The sequence below is a fragment of the Aegilops tauschii genome, chromosome 6 (genome assembly GCF_002575655.3).
Source record: "Aegilops tauschii subsp. strangulata cultivar AL8/78 chromosome 6, Aet v6.0, whole genome shotgun sequence".
In the NCBI taxonomy this organism is placed as follows: Eukaryota; Viridiplantae; Streptophyta; class Magnoliopsida; order Poales; family Poaceae; genus Aegilops; species Aegilops tauschii.
Window position 1 is genome coordinate 12557872 of NC_053040.3, and position 20732 is coordinate 12578603.

The following is a 20732-nucleotide window of genomic DNA, read 5'->3' on the forward strand; positions in this document are numbered from 1 at the left end:
GCCATTATGCATCAGTGTTGATGAGGAGGAGTGATTCAGAAAGGAGGGAGGAGGTCGTATCTTCATATATGGAGGCGGGAGCCGAAGAAGGCCCTTCGCCTAAACCACGGCCCACCAACACCTCACTACCCAAGCGATCGAGGGATCCAGCCACCATCACCCGCGGGCCACGCCTACCGCCTCATCGTCGGGTTGTCGCCCCTCCGTCCGATGCCTTCTGCATGGGAAACGAAGCGACGCGAACCTCACTGCCGCCGTCACCGGTGATCGTGCGAGCTTTCCCGATGTCCCCCTCTGATGACTGGCAGGGAGATGGAGGAGCGAGGCGTCGGCCTGGGACCGCCCTGGGGACGACAACGCGAGGGTCCGAGTTGGTTTTTCTCTGAAATATGGCTCGGGGTGTTTCTTTTTCAGAAGGAAAAATTGGAGGACTTAAATTTGCCAAAAAGTAATAACTGAAAATTGCATGTTGGACAAGTAGTACACCACGAGGCAGTAAGACGGTGGTAATATTTGGGAGCTGTACACGTGTAAGCTTGAAGGGACGCTAGCTGTGTATCTCTAGTATTTACCAGTGTCTTCTTCCTCCTCCTCTGGCTCACACTCGCACTCACACTCGCTCCACCCATCGGAGCTCCCGAAGGGAGTGCATCCGGCCAGCCATGGCGATCGACGAGCCCATCAAAGTAACCCCCTCCCCCTCCCCGTCCTCCTCCGCCTCCTCTGCTCCAGCTCCCATCATCATCTGCTTCTCTACCCCACTCAACTCATTTATTTATGGTAAAAATTTCTTGGGATTTCTTCATGCTATTTTTGTAGACCTATTCATGTGGTTCTTGCAAATAGAAACAGAGAGGGAGGTGATTGATTCTTGAGAAGACGAAGAAGAAGAAAAGAAAAAGAAAGTCCCCATCGTTTTCTCCGATTGCATATCTCTATATCCAGCTGCTTCTAGGGCTTTGTTCAAGTCTGCGCCACCCTTCGATCCGCTTTTTCACCGCTTCCAAGGCGATTTTTGCTTCACCTTGGGTGCACCGACTAGAAATTACTGCTAGATCACTAGACGAAATTTGGCAACAGAATTATTGATCGGCTGCCTGACTATTTTCCAGAGGAAGAGAGGGACTCCAGCGGGTGATCCCCACTCTGCCAAGTCCAAGATGCGGCAGAAGATGGTCCATCCAAGGCACGCTTTGCTTGATGAACGCAGCAGCAGGCACGGCGACGACGATGATTTTGACCCGATGGTGAGAACCTCTCTGGAACCATCTGAGCTCACGTTGCTGCATTTCAGTTTCAGGCACCTCTGTTCTTCCAGTATTCAGAGTACCAAATGCATGTTCAGAGTCCACTTCAGTAGTTTTTTTTTTTGTCAACCATTTCATTAGCATTTCTATGTTGTTTCTGAATCTTTTATTGTTGCTAAATCACTAGTAGATGACATTTGGTACCAAAATTACCGATTGATTTTGAGCCGATGGTGCGAACCTTTGTGGAACCATCTGATCTCACATTGCTGCATTTTAGGAACCTCTGTTCTTCCAGGCTTCACACTAGTACATCTGTGTTTTCTTTTGGTCCTGTACTACTTGCTGCTAGATCACTAGTTGAGATTCAGTAAGTACCAAAATGATTGATTGGTTGATTGATGTTCATATGCGCGCATAACACTTACTCTGTCTTGGTTGCATGACTAATTTCCAGGGGAAGGGAGGGACGCCGGCGGGTGATTCCCCCCATTCTGCCAGGACCAAGATGGGCCACAAGATGTCATTGGCGCATCGAAGGCTCTCTTTTCTTGATGATGGCAGTGGCATCAGTAGGCATATCGCTGCTGCGGCAGCTGCGGCTGATGATGATGGTGGTGCTTTTGAGCTGATGGTAAGAACCTTCATGCAACCATCTGATCTCACATTTCTTCATACAGGTACATATGTTCTTCAAGGATTCAGAGTATCAAACACATGTTCTCATATACCAACTCAAATAGATATAGGAAGCCCCTTTTATCAGTTAGTTAGTCAGTTGGTTGGTCGGTCGATGAATCGAGCATTGGATAAGTACTGAGAATGTTATGAGGCCAATTCTTTACTCCTTTTTTGTCAACCATTTCATTTGCATTTTCTCTTTTCTTTCTGAATCTTCGGGCACGCTTACCTTGTGGAACCGTCAGACAAACTGAAAATTAACTGCTTATGTTTTTTCTTATTATGCTCATTAGTACTGCAGCGACTAGTACAAGTACACACTGACCGCGTAGCATCCTCCATGTTATTAGACTACATTATGTATACATTTGTTTTTTAATATTTACTAATTTTGAACTTCTCGTGACAATTGGCATATTCTTCGATGACGAGTTCGCTGTTGATGTTCCTCAGAAGAATACGCCAGTTGATGACAGCGATGACGACTTTGTTCCATTGATCGTGAGTGTTCTATTCCTGTAGTTCTCTTGTATATGCACCAATTACACCACACATGGACACATTCACAGCATCATTTTTATTGAAAACATAATGTCTGACATCATCGCAATAGTTCCTCGTTTTCATTTCCTTCTCCATCATAATTTTCATAAAATAGGATCATGTAAATTATTGGTGTGACCTCATTATGGCAGATGATGAGAACCAAGAATGTGAAGAGTGGGCGTGGAAAGCATCCCGGCTTTCAATATAAACACAAAGCCCGGAGAACTATCACTAAAACTTATAAAGTAAGATACACTCACTTATTCCAGCCTTGTGTGTGTGTGTGTGATATGAAAAAAAGTAAAAAAAATTGTGAACAAATGTATTATGAATTCAAGATGCTTTCTATGGTTGGACAGTGTTAGAGTAGCTTTTCTTTGCTTCTTTTGGCTTTCTTTTACTGGCCTCTAGATTTTTCTGTACCAATAATTATTTCTTCTAATACAAAAGTATACACATCTTGGTCCGTATTCGACAGAAAAAATACACCCGCAATGCTTTATTTCGGCTCATCTAAAAATTTCACAACTGAGATTATTTGTTATATCCAGTCGCATATATGAAAACATACTGAATTCATTGTTCTGTTTTGGTTTGTTACTCTATTTTCAGAGGAATAAGACAGAGAATCCAGCACGTTCCAAGAGACATGGCAAGAGAAAGCTAGAGAAGAAGCCAATGTTGGTTGACAACAACAACATTAGTAAGAGCAATAAAGGCACGGATGCTGATGTTGAGCCAGAGGTAAGGTCGCACTAATAACTTGTTGATACATCATACCCTTTAAAAAAAATATGATGCTGTAACTGAGTATAAGCAGGTCAATATGTGTATTACATTCTCGAATGTGGATGGTATAGTCAAAATTTCTTATTTGGGCAATAGACTATGAACAATTTGTGACTTGACAGATACCTGATGATGATGGCCGGAAGAAATATGCAAGGTATTTCAACTTTTGTTGTTTTCTCGTTAGTGGAGTGTTCAAAAGCTGTCAAGTGTGTCTATCTGAATTATGAACCTGAATCTTCAAACAACCTATAGTGTTTTTGGCTTCTATGGCAGTGCTTTGGACAGAGCTTTAGAGGTAGAAAACAAATTGCCAGCAGAAGGTCCAAGCTTCGTCAAGCTTATGCAGAAATCGCATGTTGTTAAAGGTTTTTGGCTGGTAAGTATCTATCTATTAGGTGTTTGAATTTTTGCCCAATGCCGAATAATCCGGTGATGTTTTTTATTCTTATGAACAACACTCGGTTGTGTTTTTATTTAGAAAATTAAGTTACAAGGCAATTGGTATCTCCAGAAAACGCTGCCATAAAATTTAGAGCGCGTCTACATTTGTGATATTCAGTTTTTTAGACAGAGGAGCTGAGAATCAAGTGCCCCTGATTAGTTTTTAGCTTTCTTTTTTCTTCCACTACATTTGAATTTTGTGTTGCTCTCCCAGGGTGTCCCGCTCAACTTTTGCGGAGAGCATCTTCCAAAGCATGATGTTACAATTGTATTAGAAGATGAGGATGGACATGGGTTTGATACAAATTACCTAGCTCGCAAGCAGGGCCTAAGTGGTGGGTGGCATGGGTTTGTGGTACGCCATGGTCTTATGGTCGGCGATGCCGTGATCTTTCAACTTGTGGGACCGAAAAGATTTAAGGTGAGTGCCTCACAAATGTTATGCCCACTGCTCTGTAATTCTTTTATAATATCGCTTTCCCGAGTGCGCGCCAGGGGTACTAGTTGCTCCTTCATGATATTGATAATGGTATGATTTGACGATTCATTGTTGTGGACAGGTGTATATACTGAGAGAGAATAAGTTCACCACAACCGATGGACCGCTCGGTCTCCTGAGTTTGGACACGTCCATGGAAAACAACATACTCGGTGAGTAAAAGTAGTATCATCTTCATCTTTCAATGTTATGAAATCTTTCTAATCATGTGTTCTATTCTGTGACGCAAAAAAAAGAAGAAACTTCGTATGAAGATGTCAAGTCCAAGAAGGATCTAGAGCTCACCAAAGTCATCACCAACAAAGCGTCGGACAACGATAGCAATGACCTCTTTAGTGAAGAAGCGGTAAATGGTGGCATCAGATCAGCAGCAGATCCAGACCCTGATTTCGACGCCGTGAAAACATTCAGAGCCTTCAAGACCGTCGTCGACAGTTCTGTCATTGACCGCAAACTAGTCCCCGATCACCAGCTTTGGAGGTACTACAAGCTATGCGGCGCCCGGAAAGCGTTCCTCCACAGGCGTCTGCCAAAGCACATAAACCCGACGCTAGCCACAGGGGTGATAGCAGAGACCGCCAGCATCGCCAAGGGCATCAGGTCCTACCCCACCACCTCCTCCTCTTCCTTCGAGGACCTCGCGGCGTGGAAGAAGACCCTAGAGTCCTTTGAGCTGCTGGGCATGGACGTCAGCTTCATGCGCAAGCGTGTCGACGAGCTCCTTTTCCTCCTCGACGCCAGCCCATCGGATGATCACCCGTCTGAGGGGTACGAGGAGGCGATGAAGCTGGAGCGTGCTCGTGCCACGGAGAAGGTGAGGGCCCTCGAGTCAAAGATGGCTAGCCTGAAGGATGCTCTCAAGGAGATGGACATGGAGATGGAGGAGATCGCGGGGGAGAAGAGGGGCCATGCTGATGCTATGCTGCAGCTGGCGGCCGCGCCATGGTGATCGGTGATTCGACGCTGTCTTGTGTCCTATGTGCGCATTTTGGTGGCTGGCTGGCATCTCTTTCAGCTCATCACACTTGGTCGACCTATATATGTGTCTAGTTCTAGTTGGTTCTCTGTACATACATACAGCAACGTACTACTGGCCACTGTTTTGGGTACCGCTCGAAATTTCGTGATCCCGAGCGGTTACCGCGTTTACCGCTACCCCACGAAAAACACTCACCTAGTGGGTTTTGTGTCGAATTCAAATTCGAGTTTTTTTGAAAATTTTGAATCCAAACTCGTTTTTTTGTTTCTTTTTCAGAATGCAAAAGTAAAAAACCAAAGCAGTTGTGAAATTTTGCTAGCACCAGGAATTGAACTCGAGATCTGTGTGCGAGCTGCAGCGGTGGGTGCTTGTGAACTGCCACTACGATAGGTGAAAGTTGCTGATCTGTAGCAATTAAAACTTTACCTATATCAGCTTGGAAATATTTGAATTCAAAATTTGATTTTAAATTTCGTCCGAATTTTTTGTGATATTTCGTGGTTACCATGGTAATCGTAAATTTCGGTGCCCCTCGAGAAAAAAGCCCCGCTTGGCATCCAAAACCATGCTACTAGCTAGCTACGATGATGTGTTTTGTGTCGAATTCAAATTCGATTTTTGAAAGAAGGAAAAGGGGGGGCCTCGCCAGAGAGAAGGAAGGGGCCACCGTCATCATCCCAGTGTCTGTTTTAGGGTTCAGGGTGGGGGCGGTGGTTGTGGGGATTCGCCGGAGAAAAAGCTCAGTGCGGGGGCCTGGGAGGGATGGCCGGGGCGGCGAAGGACCAGCGGTGAGGAGTGGTTCCGGGGAGGGCGGGGTGGTGAGGCGGCGGGGGCCGGTGGTTAGGCCGGTGGTGGCTGGCGGCTGAAGGAAGGAGATGTGTCCAGAGGTTGAAGAAAGACTGTGGGTCATTGATTTCGCATCCAATGGTTCAAGAATCGACTGACCTCAAGCAAAAAGTTCAGCAGGCTAATTTCTAGCCATTCCTGTTTTGTGTGCACAACAATCGCAGAAGATGGAATGATGAGATGCAGCCTGGTTTCAGGATTATCGTGAGTTTGTCGAGCTCTTGGTTCGTGCTTGTAGGCTGCAGCTACTAGTTTTGGTGCCAAACTCAAACTGAAACTTAAACGAATTGCGGGCAACCAAACTGCGAGGTCCCGGGGTGATCAGAGAAGATCAGTTAATTCACGTTCTCTTTTTCTGAAAAGGAGGATGACTCCCAGCGTGTGGGCGATGCATGCTATATAAGTAAGTCTCAAGCCATCATCATGGCAACATCTGTCGCTACTCTTATTCACTTGATGAAGGGGTGCCGATTGTTCGATCCGAATACCAAACGGACCTCACACCAAACCCTAACATCTAAAGTCAGAGGCCCCAACAAAGCCTCATATTGGGTCTGGGCACACGCCGGTCCTACGCATTCTCAGAGGTCGTCGCCGCCGTCTTCCACCTATTCATCTTTAGATCAGGTACTGATGCATCGACCTTGCCAGACTTGCCATCAACGCCCCCACGGCGCTAGACAACACCTCCTTCCTGCGCGCGTCCATCATCACACATCCATTGCCGAGACAATGCTGCGCCACGCCGCCAAGACTCCACGTCGTCGATGCGTCACATGGAACGCCGTTCCACCGTTGGAACCGTCCACTGGTTCCTCAAGCCAATGCAGGCATCCAAGAATGACGCCCCCAAGGAGGTACGACTCAAGGGTGCCGCCGTCATCCGATCGACCGATCTTGGGTTTCCCCTGAGGTAGCGGGAGGAGTTGGGAGCTTCACCTAGATGATGCTTTCAAAAAGGAAACATCGCCAAGGCGTCACCATCACCAGCTTCGACCAACTGCCGAAGACAAGATCTTCACCCAGATTTGCTGCACGAGACTTCAGCCGGCAACTGTGCATCTGCAAGATCACCTTCAAAGCCCCGAATCTGGCCGCCCAAATCCAACGATTATCCAGAGCCGTACTGCCGCTGCGGTGTACCCTGATGCTCTGGCCACTGCCGGAGAACGCCACCACTGGAGCTTGGAGGGAGGGCTGCCACCCCACCATGCCAAACCGGATGAGCCGCAAGGACGGATCCCAAACGTGCTCGTCTTTGTCGCTTAACCGAGCGGGTACGAGAGTGGAGCCATCGAACCATCAGAACAACACCGCCTTGGACATGGGCAACTCGCGCCATGCTGCCGGGAGTAGTCTGAGCCTCACCAACCGCCTCCGATCAGGGCCGCCGCCCTGAGATCCAGACCAAGAGTGGTCGCTCACCGACGACGCCCAGTCGCATCGCCTTTCTCCTGACAGCGGTCCCTACCAGCACCACGCCCCACCGCTGCCGGGATCCGGCAGCCGCACCGCCGTGGATCGGATCGAACATTGCAAAGATCTATGTTAAGAATAACCCGAGGCACGTGGTCGATCCATCCAGGACCAAGCAATCGCACGAGGCACGGCATCACACTACTAGGAAAAGGGCTACTAGTAGCGCGGGTACCCGCGCTACTAGTATCGCGCTACAGCTAAAAATTAGTAGTAGCGCGGGGTAAACCCATGCTACTACTAACATTTTACTAGTAGCGCGTATGCCACCCACGCTACTACTATTTTCGCACCCACGCTACTACTGACGAAATAGTAGTAGCGCGTCCATAGTACCACACGCTACTAGTATCCTAAATACTAGTAGCGCTGTGTTTTCCCCCACTCTACTACTAACTAATTAGGAATTAAAAAAAATTCCATGAATTCCATTTTATGCATACAATTCTAACAACTAAAACAAGCCCAGATTTATAATAAACCAGCAGCATTACACATCATTACAAATCGAAGATTCATAGTAAACCAGGAGCATTAGAGCATATCCATACATCTACACTTATTGCCTAGTCACTTATTCCCAGCTAGTGCAAACACAGTTGAAAGCAAAGAAAAATGCATAAAAACACCAAACAGTGGCATTCTATCCCTCCAAATGATTTGCTCCCTCTCCATCCTTGCAATCATCTTCTTCTCCCTTATGTGCTTCTCCCATTTATGAATCCAAGATTTCTGTAAAGAGCAAAGAACAAATAAAATTAAATCTCAGCAGACATATATTTCCTTGCATGTTGTGTTGTACAGTAGCTACGGGAATAAATATACGAAAACAAAAAAGTGAGTGATTTCTATTAACTAGTCCACTACTCCCTCCGATTCATATTACTTCTCGCATCTTTAGTACAAGTAATATGCATCGAATGGAGTACTACTATGATCAGTTTTGTCCGAGACAAAGCAGTGTCGCTGTATTCTTTTTGTTGAAATTTGAATTTGTACGGTCAAAACACGCATTATATACCACCCCCCCCCAACCCCACACACACATCTTCCAATCTTAGATTTTTCTTCGCCTCTCGCCGGCGTTGTCGCTGGTCCACCTCGTCTCTGGTGGCCTTAGGGTCATGGAGATGTGGTGAATCCCTGCCTTTGCCGCTGGGAGGACTCCATTTTTAGATGTTTTTTATGTGTTTTTGTTAGAGTTTGTGTCCTGCTGAGGAAGGCGAGATGGTGACGGCTCCCTGAAGATGAAATAAGGCTCTCCCTGTCTAGCCCATGTTCCGGTGGTGCGTTTAGCACCGCCGATGGGCATGTGGAGATGTGTCTTCGGCGGATCTATCGTTGGTAGATCTGCTCGGATCTGTTTGTCGTTCGTCTACGTTTGTGTGTCTTTAGGTTGGATCCTTCCGATCTATGCTACCCTTTATCGGTGACGGTTGCTGTTTGGGTGCGACGGCGACGATTTTTTAACTGTTCACTACAACAAGTTCGGCCTGGCTCCGACGAGGGAGGGGCGATAACAGTTGAACGCCTTCAACTCGCTTCAGTTCTCGTAGTCGTTGCTAGGTGGTTTATAAATCTGGATGTAATTTCTATTATTTTCGATATCCGTTGTACTGCCATGATCGAAGAAGAATAGATCGGAAGTTTTTTTTAGAAAAGACACATTATATTTTGCAAAATATCATGTTTCGCATTTAATTTGAATATACAAATATTTGACCGTGAGAGAATTTAAAAGAAAACGAACTGCTGGCACGATAAACCTCCGAAAGCCTCCCCACTTCCTGCCCGCGCCCGCCCGCAGTCGACCGCGAGTCTCCCCTGTCGCCGGCGCCGGCGCCGCCCCCGTCTCCGGCGAGCCCCTCCCACAGAATGCCATCTCCGTCCCTCCTCCTCCCGCTCCACCTTCCGCCTCTCCGCCCGCGCCTCGCCGCCTCCTCCCCCTCCCCCCGCTACCCGCCCCCCTTCCTCAGAACCCTACCACCGCTGGCCCCCGCTCCTCGCCTCGCCCTCCCCGCCGCGGCGGCCCGCTCCGGCGGGGGCGGTGACCGCGAGGGAAACCGGGGCGCGGAGCGAGACCGCGGGCGCGTCATCCCCGTCGCGCGGTGCTACGAGGCGGGCCTCGCGCGGCTCGAGGTCTCCGGCGCCGCGCGGCGGGAGCAGGCGGTCGCGGCGGCGGCGGCGGCCGACGGCGGGGCGGCCGCGGAGGCGCACCTCGGCGCCGGCTCCGAGGCCATGGTCATGGAGGCCTTCCTCCCCGGAGCCGGTGGCGCCGCGTCCACTCGGGTGGTGAGCGCCTTACTTTGCAGTGCTTCAGTGCCTGTCATTCGATTAGGATAGGCTGCCGTCATGCCGCACCAACCATAGGAAACATTCTTCGAATACACACAGCATTTTAGTACTTCCATCATCAGAAATATGCAGCCAACACAAGGTGAAACCCATTGGAAGCTAAATTCAACATGTGGATTCCCAATGGCAGTGCAGGTGGATAAGGCATTCGTGCTGCAGTCGAGACATGTGTGGTTTAAGAACGGATCATTGTTTACCCCGCTTAATTGTAATTTATCCACGAAGGAGCTTATTAGTCTGTTTGTATATGTGAAATACGGCAAGGATTGTAACTTTTAGTCCGATTTTCTCTCTTCGTTTTGTTCTTGAGGAAGTTTTGCTGATTTGTAGATTTTGCAAGCCAAGGAAGTCAAAGAGAAGGCCGCTAAGATAAAGAAGGACTTTGGTGATGATATTTTCTCTGAAAATGAACCTGATTCCGAGAGTATCTTGGCCATGGCTCTTAAGCAAGTTGTGATGCACAAGCTTTCAAACTACCGGCTAGAAATCTTCTCCCCGGGTTCAGGGAGGGACTTCCAGGATTGGAGCAAACCCCGAAAGGTGTACATTGGGGCTTGATACTGAATTTTGTTTGTTTGTTTAGCTCTTGCTAATTTGTGGTTGCTTGCCAGGTTCCTGTGGATTTCAGCATCAGTTCATCGGATGGAAAACTTCTATCCGCTCTTGCTGAAGCAATTTTCTCATGTGTCATTGAGGATACCGAAAAGAGTTACTTCGGTGGCACAGGTGGATTTTTCCAATCGCAGAAGCTGAACTGCTCATCTGATTCCACTGTTTGTGTACACAGAATTTCCGAGGCAGAAGTTGCAAATAATGCTAGGAGATGCTTGGAGAGTTTTAATCTTACCAAGTCCTCTCATGAAGTGGGCAGATTAAAGAATGTGTGGTGGCCAGCCCCAAAATATGGAAGGTTGGCGGAGATCGGCAGTCCTGATTTTATCCTTTGGGCCCATGAGTTTGTTCCTTCTTATAAACTGCAAATTAATGCCAATGCATTCGAGAATACAAAGCTTGAGGGCTGTCATGAGTTAGTAAATAATAGGTGGGAAGTTCCCATATCCCACTTCCAACTGGTATATGGTTAATCTATCACTATCCTTGATGTAAACATACTGCTGTTTTGATCAGTATTATTTATTTAATTTTCTGCAACTGTAGGTGGAACTAGGGAATGTTGTTGACATGTATTTTGAAGATCAATTTACGATTCCTGGAAAAACTTTCCGTTCTCACTGGAATGCAGAACCATCCAAGATTAGAAGGAACAATGTATGCTGCTACTTTATTTCAGTCGAAGCTTGCCTGTAAAAATATTTATTATTTTCTCTTTTCCAACATTGCTTCTTTGGGTGCAGGGTTATTTGAACAACCTTTTTTCTTTCTTGGCTGGTTGTTCTGTTATTTTTATTGTCGGCGTCGTTGCTCAGTTATGCTGGCCTCAATCTCTTAAAGGCAAAAGGTTGTTTATGGGCAGTTCACCCACCTCATCATCACAGAGCTATTGTTCTGATGTTCGTTCTCTGGATAATAGTGAGGTATACTCATTCCTTGTGACGTTCATGCTTGTTCTGTGGAGAAATTTGTTTTTAGCCTGAATTCCTTTGTGACCGCTTCTGTTTTCTGGGGTTTATGCGTGATATGCTGTTGGCCCTTTCACAGGATATTGATTCATCATGATTTCCCCATAGTATTTCAGATTTAATTTTTATTTTCTTTCTAACCGATTCTAACTTTGATACTTGGTGTTACTCTAAATAGGAAACGTTCATTTGTTGCAACTTGCATGTAGTAACTGTTAACTGCTCACTATAAACCATGGAGTCTCTGGAAGATGCTAAAGATGATTTATGGAAAAGTCATTTCCTAAGCCGCTTTTGCTTCATGACGAGTGTTCTGTTTTCTTCTTGTTGCTAACATCATGTAGCATATAGATTATATATTTCAACTACTACAGTACTCTTTTGGAATGTCCAGCAGACCTACCTACTGTGCATAATTAAGGGCATATCTGATGACAAATAATTACCCTCCAAGAACTATTCAGCTCTCAAGAGTTTAGTGCTCTTTCTCTGTGGCTCTGGAACCACTGATAGTATCTTCTTCTTCTTCTTCTTCTTTTTTTTTTTTTTTTTTTTTTTTTTTTTTTGCGAAAGCACTGATAGTATCAATTGTGGACACTGCATTTTCGTATATCAGGTGCTCTGCAATTTTTCCTCTTCTGATTTGTTCCCCCTGAGCAGGTACGAGGTTATTGCATATCTGTTGTTAAGAAAATAAAAGATTCATGTGGTTGCCCTGGGGATATAGTGGTTGATGAAAATATTGGTGCTTGGATTGGAGAATTGCCTGACTGCTTCAAGGCCATCAATTTTGGCGATAATGCTGCTTCTGATGATGCTCAGTATTCCCGTACTGTTATCAAAGAAAATAAGAACCCATTGGTATCAACTCCCACCGGGATGACTTCTCATCTGGAACAAAACGATAATACCCAGGAAAGTCTGCAGAACATTGCTAGCTTTCAGGTAAGTTTGCCTGATTTATTAAAGACATCTCTGTAGCAGATGAAGACATTTGTTATTTTTGATGGTGTATCTACAACTCGAGTCTGATATCGATATGCTTATACAGTCATGAATTAATAATGTTCCATTTCTTAATTTTATATCTGTTGTTTGCCATTCGATTTTTTTGTCACGCGTGCTGAAGCAGAATGCATTTGTTTTGTCGCCTTAAATATTATCCCAATGCAATTTATTATTTTAGTTTTGGTATCCTTCAAATCCGTTTCACACTTATCTTACTCCAGCAGTTTATGCGTGGATTTTTACATAATATTATGATTTAGAGTGAACCTTTTGTAATACCTTGTCTTTCATGTATCAAGTTGGTTCTTTGGTCTGACTCACATGAAAGAGTCTACTCTTTCTTTTACTGTTTGCTCAGCTATTGTATGCTTACTGATACTTTGGCTGCAATTGGACTTAATCCTTTACTTCAGTTATATGACAAAAAAAACTGCAAGCTACTCTTTTATACCTCTTGAATAAGCTGTGCGTGCAGTGTTTGCCTACTTTTATGTGTGATCTGGTTCATAAGACACCTATATTTATTTTCTATATTGCTTCTTTTTGATATTCTTTTCTACATTGCTTTTATAATTATAATGTTAATGCTCCCTCTGTTAAAATAAATTGATATGTTATTCATTCTCTTTGGTCAAATGCTATAACTTGCACCTTGTCACTTGATTCATCTATTTAGGTGGTGATGTCAGAAGAAGGTAAATTGGTAGGTTTTCAGCCAACAAGCCGCCTAGCTGTGAACCATTGGGCCAAAAATCCACTAGCAGCACTGCTGTATGAGGGGCGGAAGCTTTCTCCAGGTATTAGGATTGTCCCAAGAACTTATTCTTACTTTTTGTGATTATATTTACGCTATATATTTTGTCCTGTCTGATACTTCCAAATGGATATTGTCAGCCTTTCTGGAGCCTAGGCTTAAAATTTCCCGTCCTGCTAAGGTTGTCCCAATTGAGTTGTTGATGTCGGTAAATTCAGAATCTTTTTTTGCTTTGGCGAGGCCTGTTCAAGATCCATGCTAACGGAGGTACCTTAACCATTTCATTTATCCTCCTGTTTTTTTTTTCCAGCAATTTATTTCCCACACATATAGTATAATAGCCAGTACTATATTTACCCACAATGTCCTATTTGCTGGCCTCTTCTATATAATCATTAGGTAACAGCTTCAGCCACCATCGGGTGTTAAAAACAACTCTCCCTCATAAGGTCCTACGTGTTCTAAGCATGATTCTACCGACCCATATGCAAAAGTTAAGCTATCACTGAGAGGAAGGCAATTACTTATGGAGCTCTATTGCTGACTGCATGGTTTATTTCCTCTGCGGATCAGGAGTACCAGACCGGTTTGTGCTACGGGTGCCCATATTGCTGGAGATTATCCATTGGTTTGTGTTTGGGGGTTGTGGGGGTGTGCGGAGGATGAAGAACAAATAGACAGGGCCATACTTAGTTATGACTATGCAAGCACTTCCATTACCAAATGTAATATCTGTGCCATCTTAAGAAAAATCGTGCCGTCTCGCAGTCACAATCATGGAATAAGCAATATAGTAGAAAATGGTATGACTGATCTGTTCTATTGAACCACAATCGAATATGCACTACAATACAATATAAAATACTAGATACAATCTGTGTGGGCTGTAGGTTTGAATTCACAATCTTGATCTAGGCATAAATTTCTCCAATTGAATTCATAATCACGTAATCAGTGATGATTTGGTTCATTCTCTCTGTTTGGTGGACAGCATCCCAGTACATGTACTTGCTGGGATCTGTGCATGTTAATCGGCCTCTGCATGTTTGCCCAACTTCAATAACCCCTGTTCCACAGCAGCCTCTTGATGTCTCTGTCAACCCTGGCGTTCATAAGAAAACATTGTCATTACACTCTTTTTCCCTTCTGTTCATTTAAAAGTGACCAAAATGTATCACAACTTACCAAAGATTTTGGGGTCTATTGTCGCCATGCTTACGATTGGATAAACGTCAATAAAAGTAGCTCTGATATCTCGTTGGTTCCTCAGAAAGCGCACCACTTCACCTAGCCTTCTGTTAAATGAAGTTGCCATGGAGTTCATGTTTTCATGGCATGTTTCTGCACCCGTGCCTAGCAAGGTTCTAACAAGTGGTAAACACCCAACTGGGGGCACTCCAACAAATACAAATCTCCTTCCTCCAAGTGCTCTCATTACCTGAGTAAAATGATAAGGGTTAAGTCACAGCACTGAGCTAACATACAAAAGATAGCACACTATCATTTGACAAGTGCTTACCTGGGTATAGTTAGCGACACGTGTTATCAGTAGGTTCTCATACGGCGGCCAACTCTCTGTTCCTGAACGGTTTGTGGCAAGATAGTGGTTAAACAGATCGGTTGTTCCAGCACTTATGACGAATGTAGCCCTCCTGAGAAGTTGACCAGCTCTTCTTGGTCCCACTAATCTTTGGAGGTTTCTTCTGTAACGCCATAGGTCCTCGACTTGATTGGAAAATGATAGTGTATTCTACCATGGAGAGAGAAAATGAAAACACAGCTAGCTAGTTAGTACCAAATACCAGCTCTGAATAAACGGAATAGCTTGGATTAGTAACTAACTATACCTCATCTGTTTTGTTAGCCCATTTCAATAACTATTTTTGGTAGCCTTTTACCATGTTTTCTTTAGATTTGCCTGACTTAATTCATACGATTTGCCTGACTTTGTGCTCTGATGGAAAAAAATGTTGCAGGTTATACTGCTGACATACCGATATCCTGGCGGTCGCATCATCGTATCCGGAGCCTGCTGATGCAAAACTCACACCCCTTCTGAGCTGCCTTGGCCTCAACCTTGGCTCGCGGAAACCTGGAAGGCTCCTCGCTACACCTAGTCTTTCCGCTGCACATCCCAAAAACAGCACCGTAAATGCCATACTGACCAACAGTGAGCGTCACTCACCTTTCGACCAAAAACATCAAATCCTGTAGCCGCACATGAGCTCCACCACCATTTGATTGGAAGAGAAGCCCAGTTGTACCTTGTGCACGCATAATTTACCAGCGAAATAGATGCAAGGAAAGAAGAGTGCGTCTGTACCGAGTATGTCAGTGATGAGCCTGCCGTTGCTGAACCGGCCGGTGGGCCTGCCGCCAAGGAACCCCGCGCCGTACGGCAGGAAGTTGGCCCTCATCATCGTCTGCAGCCGGTTGTTGTTCCCGGGGTCCACCGTCGAGTCCCCGAACACCAGCATGGTCGTCCAGCCGGTGGTGCTGTAGTTGATCGGCCTCCCAGGAGCCGGCATTGGTGGCATCGGCAGCGGCACCGCGGCCCACCCCGGTTCCTGCGGTGGCACCACCGTCCGTGGCGGCGTCGGATCCTTCGGCGTCCGCCTATGGCGAGGCAGCTCCGGCGGCTCAGGTTCCGGCGGATCATCCTGCCTCGGCGGCAGCCGCGCACGCCGTGGGCGAGTCGGTGGCGCTGCTGGTTCCGCCGGTGGTGGCGGCGGCAGCGGCATGGAGCCCGGCAGCGAGGGTACTCCTGGCGCATCGGACTCCTCCGGCGGGGGCGGCGGCGGCAACAATGGAAGCCCAGGCCAGGATGGATTGTCCTGCTCATCCGACGGCGGCGGCGGCATGCTTCGCACAGGTGGATTGTCCTGCTCGTCCGACGGCGGCGGCGGCGGCATGCTTTGCACAGGCGGATTGTCCTCCTGCTCGTCCGACGGCGGCGGCATGCTTCGTGTGGGCGGATCGTCGTCCTGCTCGTCCGGGGGCGGCGGCAGGCTGCGCGCGGGAGGATCGTCGTCCTGCTCGTCCAGCGCGGCCGCCGTCCTCCCCGGCGACGGCTGCCATGCGATGAGGAGGAGCAGTGCCACCGCAACCACCGCCGGCCTCCTCATGGGTCCTCGCCCTGGTGGTGGTATGTGGTGCTACAGCCTTACCAAGTAGCAAGTGTGCCCGGCCATGGATGCCTGTAATATATATGCTCTGCGGCTGGAACCTCTGCCGCTCCACCTGAGCTGAGCAGAGCAGAGTGTGTTTTCCAAGACGGCTTGGTGCTGTGTAGGTGAGGAGCGACCTAGTTTACTCTCAGGCTGCTTTGTGTGACATGATTACTCTGTGATTTTCAAGACAGCTTGGTGGTGTTTAACTTAACTTGTGTTACTTTACCAGTGAAATCTACTCTGTGATAACATTCTTGAGCCCATTGATTAACTTTGTATGGACATTATTATAAACTACAGAGTCAAGACCAGTTACCTCCCATTTACTTATTCAAGAAAATAATACACATGCAGAGTTATAGTGTGCTCAAGAGGATTCTTGAACCCTCCACATGTTCACCTACTCTACCTGTATTTTCCAAAATTGTCTGTGTAGTCCTCTGTGTTCTATAAAAACAAACAAAACACAAGAGTTAAAATAAACATTAATTAAAACAAGAAACAGAATGGAGAGAGGAAGGCATGGGATGGACGTGCTTGCGCTTGGGTTGCTCATGTCTTTTCTTCTCCTGAGAGGAAGGTTGCCCATGTCATCGTGGTGACGTCATTGGTGCCGCCGAACCTGTGTAAGCTGCGGCTGCGTGAGCATGGGAGCACCGGTTATATCTAAATTCGATTGTGTTTCTCCACCATTCTAAATTGTAATTGTGATGCCATAGCGTATTTTTTGCCAAACAAAAAAGACGGACATCGAGAATTTTACTAGTTTTGGCATGTACCCCGGTGTTAAACTTTGAGATAACATTCTTGAGCGCACTGCTCTCACTTTATGGACACTGTAACCTACAGACTGAACACCGGTTATGTTTTACTATTTATTTATTCAAGAGGAATAACACACATGAAAATTTTATTTGCTCAAGAGGAACACACATGAAAAATTAATAACAGGTTGCATTTGAGTGCCCGGGTTACCAACAAGAAACAGAAACAATATGCAAAAAGCTCTCATTTAGGTGAGCTTGTTTGTATTTACAAAAGAGCCCTTGAACTGTTTTTGCACAAAAGGAAGCTCATCTACCGTGGGAGCTAGGATGACAGATAACAATTTCTAAACCCTCCACTTGTTCACTACGTCTATCCATTTTATCCATAATTGTCTTCATAATCCTCTGCTCTATATCTATGCTATGATAAAAACACCCATAAAACAAAACAGAGTACAAGAGACGATATAAACATTAGAACAAGAAACAAAAGAGAGGGGGAAGGCATGGGATAGATATGTGCTTGGGTTAACATGCCAATTTGTTGTCATCGTCTCACTAGAGTAGTGACTTGACATGCCAATTTGTTGCGTGCCCCGTCTCTGATGGTTGTTCCCGCCCCTGCATTTTCGATAGAAATCTTCCGCCGGTGTTGGGTCAGGATGGGTTTTCACTCGTCAGAGATAGTCTATAGCAGTACATTCTAGTTTAAATTGTATCTTTCACGAATCCTATTTCCACCGGATGTACAATATCATTTACAATGGTTTGAATCGATCATTTCGTGATCTGTCGATGTGCTTGAAGATCCGTGCTAATGCGTGTAGGAATGCTCATGCACCTGGCTAATGCATATATTCTGGTTGAGCGAGTCACGTAAACCATATTCACACTCCCCGTATAAAATGTCACTTGGTTGAACCCAAATATAAATGACATAACTGCACATTTTTCTCTTCTATAATCTATTATTATAAAGGAGAAAAAGTGATGCGCTGATAACAAAACGAGGAATGGACAAAAGTTTGATTAAACCGTTTTCTTTCATAAACCACGACCAAGTACAAAACCGTAAGCGATGCATCATGGTTTCTCCTTCTCGCCGATCAACGCGCGAAGAACATGAACTGCCTAAACATGCCGTTAGTCCAAGATGGTACTTTAGTTGAGCTACTGGTTGCTTGAAAACTCCCCCATCAGACATAAAGTGTATGGGAAAGAAACATATATGTGGTCTCGAGGTTCCACAGGTAAGCAGCCCAAGTCTTCCATCTTGGAGCTGTCGAAATGATAAGCCACTACTCTTTTGAGAGGTGTATGTAAGAAGACAGTCTCTTCGTTCGGATGAAATCCAAGTAGGGAACCTCTGTTGTAACACTGTTCTGAGTAAGTATCACTGTGTTCCCCGGAAAATTCTGCTAGAAGAGGGTCAAGGTTGATGTCGCACTTTGACCTCCAGTTTATCTGATCACACGTTTCGTCGAGGTACCAAATCCGAAGTCTGGGGCCACCATGACCGTCAAGTAGAGCACAGTACACGCCATTCTCTGATTTTCCTAAATGCAGGTCCGTGGTATACATTCCACAAAAACCTTCCGGCAGCTCAATCACTCGGTATTTATCATTTGACAAGGTCATTCTGCAAAACATAAACCACTCTCAAAGTTACCCCAACAAACGGTTACCTCGAATCGTAACCAAAATAAGGTGCTACGGTGCTTAAGATGTGAGTAGCCATGAGAAAATACCTTAGGATGAATCCATTCTGATGAACGTAGAGTGCCCCTAGCCAGCATGCAGCATAGCATTGTGGGCATGGGAAATCATCAAACATATAGCCGATGGTCGCCGCGGCCTCCCCTTGGCGAATAAAAGGCCTCTCCTCCCACCGCTTTGTCCTCGACGAGAAGACAAGCAAGATGAACGTCGATGGCGGCCATTCTCTTTCTGCCACATGATCCTCCATGTAATACTCATGGCTAGGCCAGGGGGAGGGAGGGAACGTGCTTAACTAAAAAGACCTCGTAGTGCGGCGATACGGCGGGATCAAACACGAGGTACTGGTTATGGCATCGCATGACTTTCTCAATGTAAAAATCGAAGACGTCCTCCATGCCCGGGGTGCAGATGGGCGGGGGTGGGGGCAGGCGCTCCCACCCTCGCGTGGCGGGGTTAAGCACCCACGCCTTCTCCTTGATAGGCGCTCGGCCTCGTGGCCATTCGTTGTCGAGCAGGAGGAGGCCGTTGCAGTGCTGCTTGATCGTTGAGCACTCGGCGCCCACGTAGTCGAACGCGGCCGCGATGCTGGTGGATGACATGGCGGGCGAGAAGTATTGTGTGAGCAGTTCACGCGTGTCGCCGCTGAGATGGACGAATATGCCGCTCAGTGAGCGCGGCAGGAGGTCCACGAGCAACCGGCGGGTGTCGACGACGTCACGCCATGCCTCGCAGACGCACCGGGACACAGCGAGGCTGGGCGGCGACGTCGTCTGGAGGCGGCGCAGCACGTCGGAGAGCAGGTCGACGGGTAGCCGCTGCGTCAGGTCCTGCGTGGACGACGGCGTCTCCGTCGTCTGCGCCATGGTCGCTTTGTTGCTACACAACTTGTGCTCTTCGATACAGAACCGTTCGATATATTTATAATACGGAGAGTTGGAGATGCGTACGTGATTGAATCCGGTTCGGTTGAACCGAACGGGCAAGTTGTTTAGTTGTCCGCTTATCTGATCATGACTCCTGTTTCCACCTGATATCATATCATGTTTAGCTCTTTTTTTCTTCTTAAAAAGAGATGTTTCAATCGTTTTTTTATTGTGTTAAATCTCGGTTAATCAAATATCGCTTGATTGTAACCCAAATTTAAATGACACAACTCTGTATTCCTCTTCCACAATCTATTTCATACAAAGGAGAAGTAATTAATGTGCCGAACTGAGGGATGAACAAAAGTTTGCTTAAACATATTTCATTCATAGAACACGACCAAGTACAAAATTGTAAGCTACGCACCACCAAATTTCGACGTCTTTTATACTCCCTCCGTCCCAAAATAAGTGACTCAACTTTGTACTGAAGTTGAGTCACTTATTTAGGGACGGAGGGAGTACAGTCTAAGACACTGCCGATGAATAGCTGAGTTCCTTGCCATGAGTAAGCTATATATATACTACTATATCATAACTTAAGGAAAATAAATCTATTTACAAGATCACCATTTCACTATACAAATCGATCGCTCATGTGCACGGAGAACATGAACTACTCAAACAAGCTGCTAACTAATCCCGATGATATTCTCGTTAAGCTACTTGTTGTTTGAAAACTCCCCCATCAAACATGGCGTGTATGGGAAACACAACCTTATCTGGCTTTGAGTTTCCACGGGTAAGCAGCCCAAGTCTTGGACCTCGGAGCTATTGAAGTGATAGGCCATTAATCTGTTGATGAAGGGTGTATGGAGGAAGACGATCTCTTCATTCGGATGAAACCCAAGTAGAGAATTTTTGAGGCGACTCTGCTTTGACCTATCTTTGGTACTACCGGCACCATCATTGTCAAAAACCAAATCCTCCCCCGCTAGTGCTTTGCTCC

At 46.2% G+C, this 20732-nt stretch overlaps 3 protein-coding genes across 3 annotated transcripts; 2 read left to right on the forward strand and 1 right to left on the reverse strand.

Moving 5' to 3' along the window:
* The first annotated feature begins 579 nt into the window (after positions 1-579).
* On the forward strand, positions 580-5424 carry LOC109785041 (B3 domain-containing protein Os01g0234100). Its single transcript, XM_040391641.2, has 11 exons — positions 580-686; positions 1113-1247; positions 1705-1881; positions 2382-2429; positions 2624-2719; positions 3087-3218; positions 3386-3420; positions 3519-3642; positions 3922-4128; positions 4268-4358; positions 4443-5424. The coding sequence occupies exons 1-11, from the start codon at positions 663-665 to the stop codon at positions 5153-5155; spliced, it is 1782 nt and encodes a 593-aa protein (XP_040247575.1). The 5' UTR covers positions 580-662; the 3' UTR covers positions 5156-5424.
* Positions 5425-9269: 3845 nt separating this feature from the next.
* Positions 9270-16696, forward strand: LOC109785054 (uncharacterized). Its single transcript, XM_040391642.3, has 8 exons — positions 9270-9799; positions 10193-10402; positions 10474-10935; positions 11021-11131; positions 11218-11397; positions 12103-12387; positions 13127-13247; positions 15181-16696. The coding sequence occupies exons 1-8, from the start codon at positions 9383-9385 to the stop codon at positions 15261-15263; spliced, it is 1869 nt and encodes a 622-aa protein (XP_040247576.1). The 5' UTR covers positions 9270-9382; the 3' UTR covers positions 15264-16696.
* LOC109785055 (uncharacterized) lies at positions 15406-16329 on the reverse strand. The gene has a single exon (XM_020343664.4). It carries the CDS (start codon positions 16327-16329, stop codon positions 15406-15408), a length of 924 nt encoding a protein of 307 aa, XP_020199253.2.
* Positions 16697-20732: the final 4036 nt, after the last annotated feature.

Excerpts from the sequence above, each read along its gene's own strand:
- LOC109785041 (XM_040391641.2), top strand. The coding sequence starts at position 663 with ATGGCGATCGACGAGCCCATCAAA. Across the intron at positions 1,882-2,381 it reads GTGGTGCTTTTGAGCTGATG|AAGAATACGCCAGTTGATGA; the intron begins GTAAGAACCTTC and ends GATGTTCCTCAG. Across the intron at positions 2,720-3,086 it reads CTATCACTAAAACTTATAAA|AGGAATAAGACAGAGAATCC; the intron begins GTAAGATACACT and ends CTCTATTTTCAG.
- LOC109785054 (XM_040391642.3), top strand. The coding sequence starts at position 9,383 with ATGCCATCTCCGTCCCTCCTCCTCCCGCTCCACCTTCCGCCTCTCCGC. Across the intron at positions 9,800-10,192 it reads GCGCCGCGTCCACTCGGGTG|ATTTTGCAAGCCAAGGAAGT; the intron begins GTGAGCGCCTTA and ends GCTGATTTGTAG. Across the intron at positions 11,398-12,102 it reads GTTCTCTGGATAATAGTGAG|GTACGAGGTTATTGCATATC; the intron begins GTATACTCATTC and ends CCCCCTGAGCAG.
- LOC109785055 (XM_020343664.4), bottom strand. The coding sequence starts at position 16,329 with ATGAGGAGGCCGGCGGTGGTTGCGGTGGCACTGCTCCTCCTCATCGCA.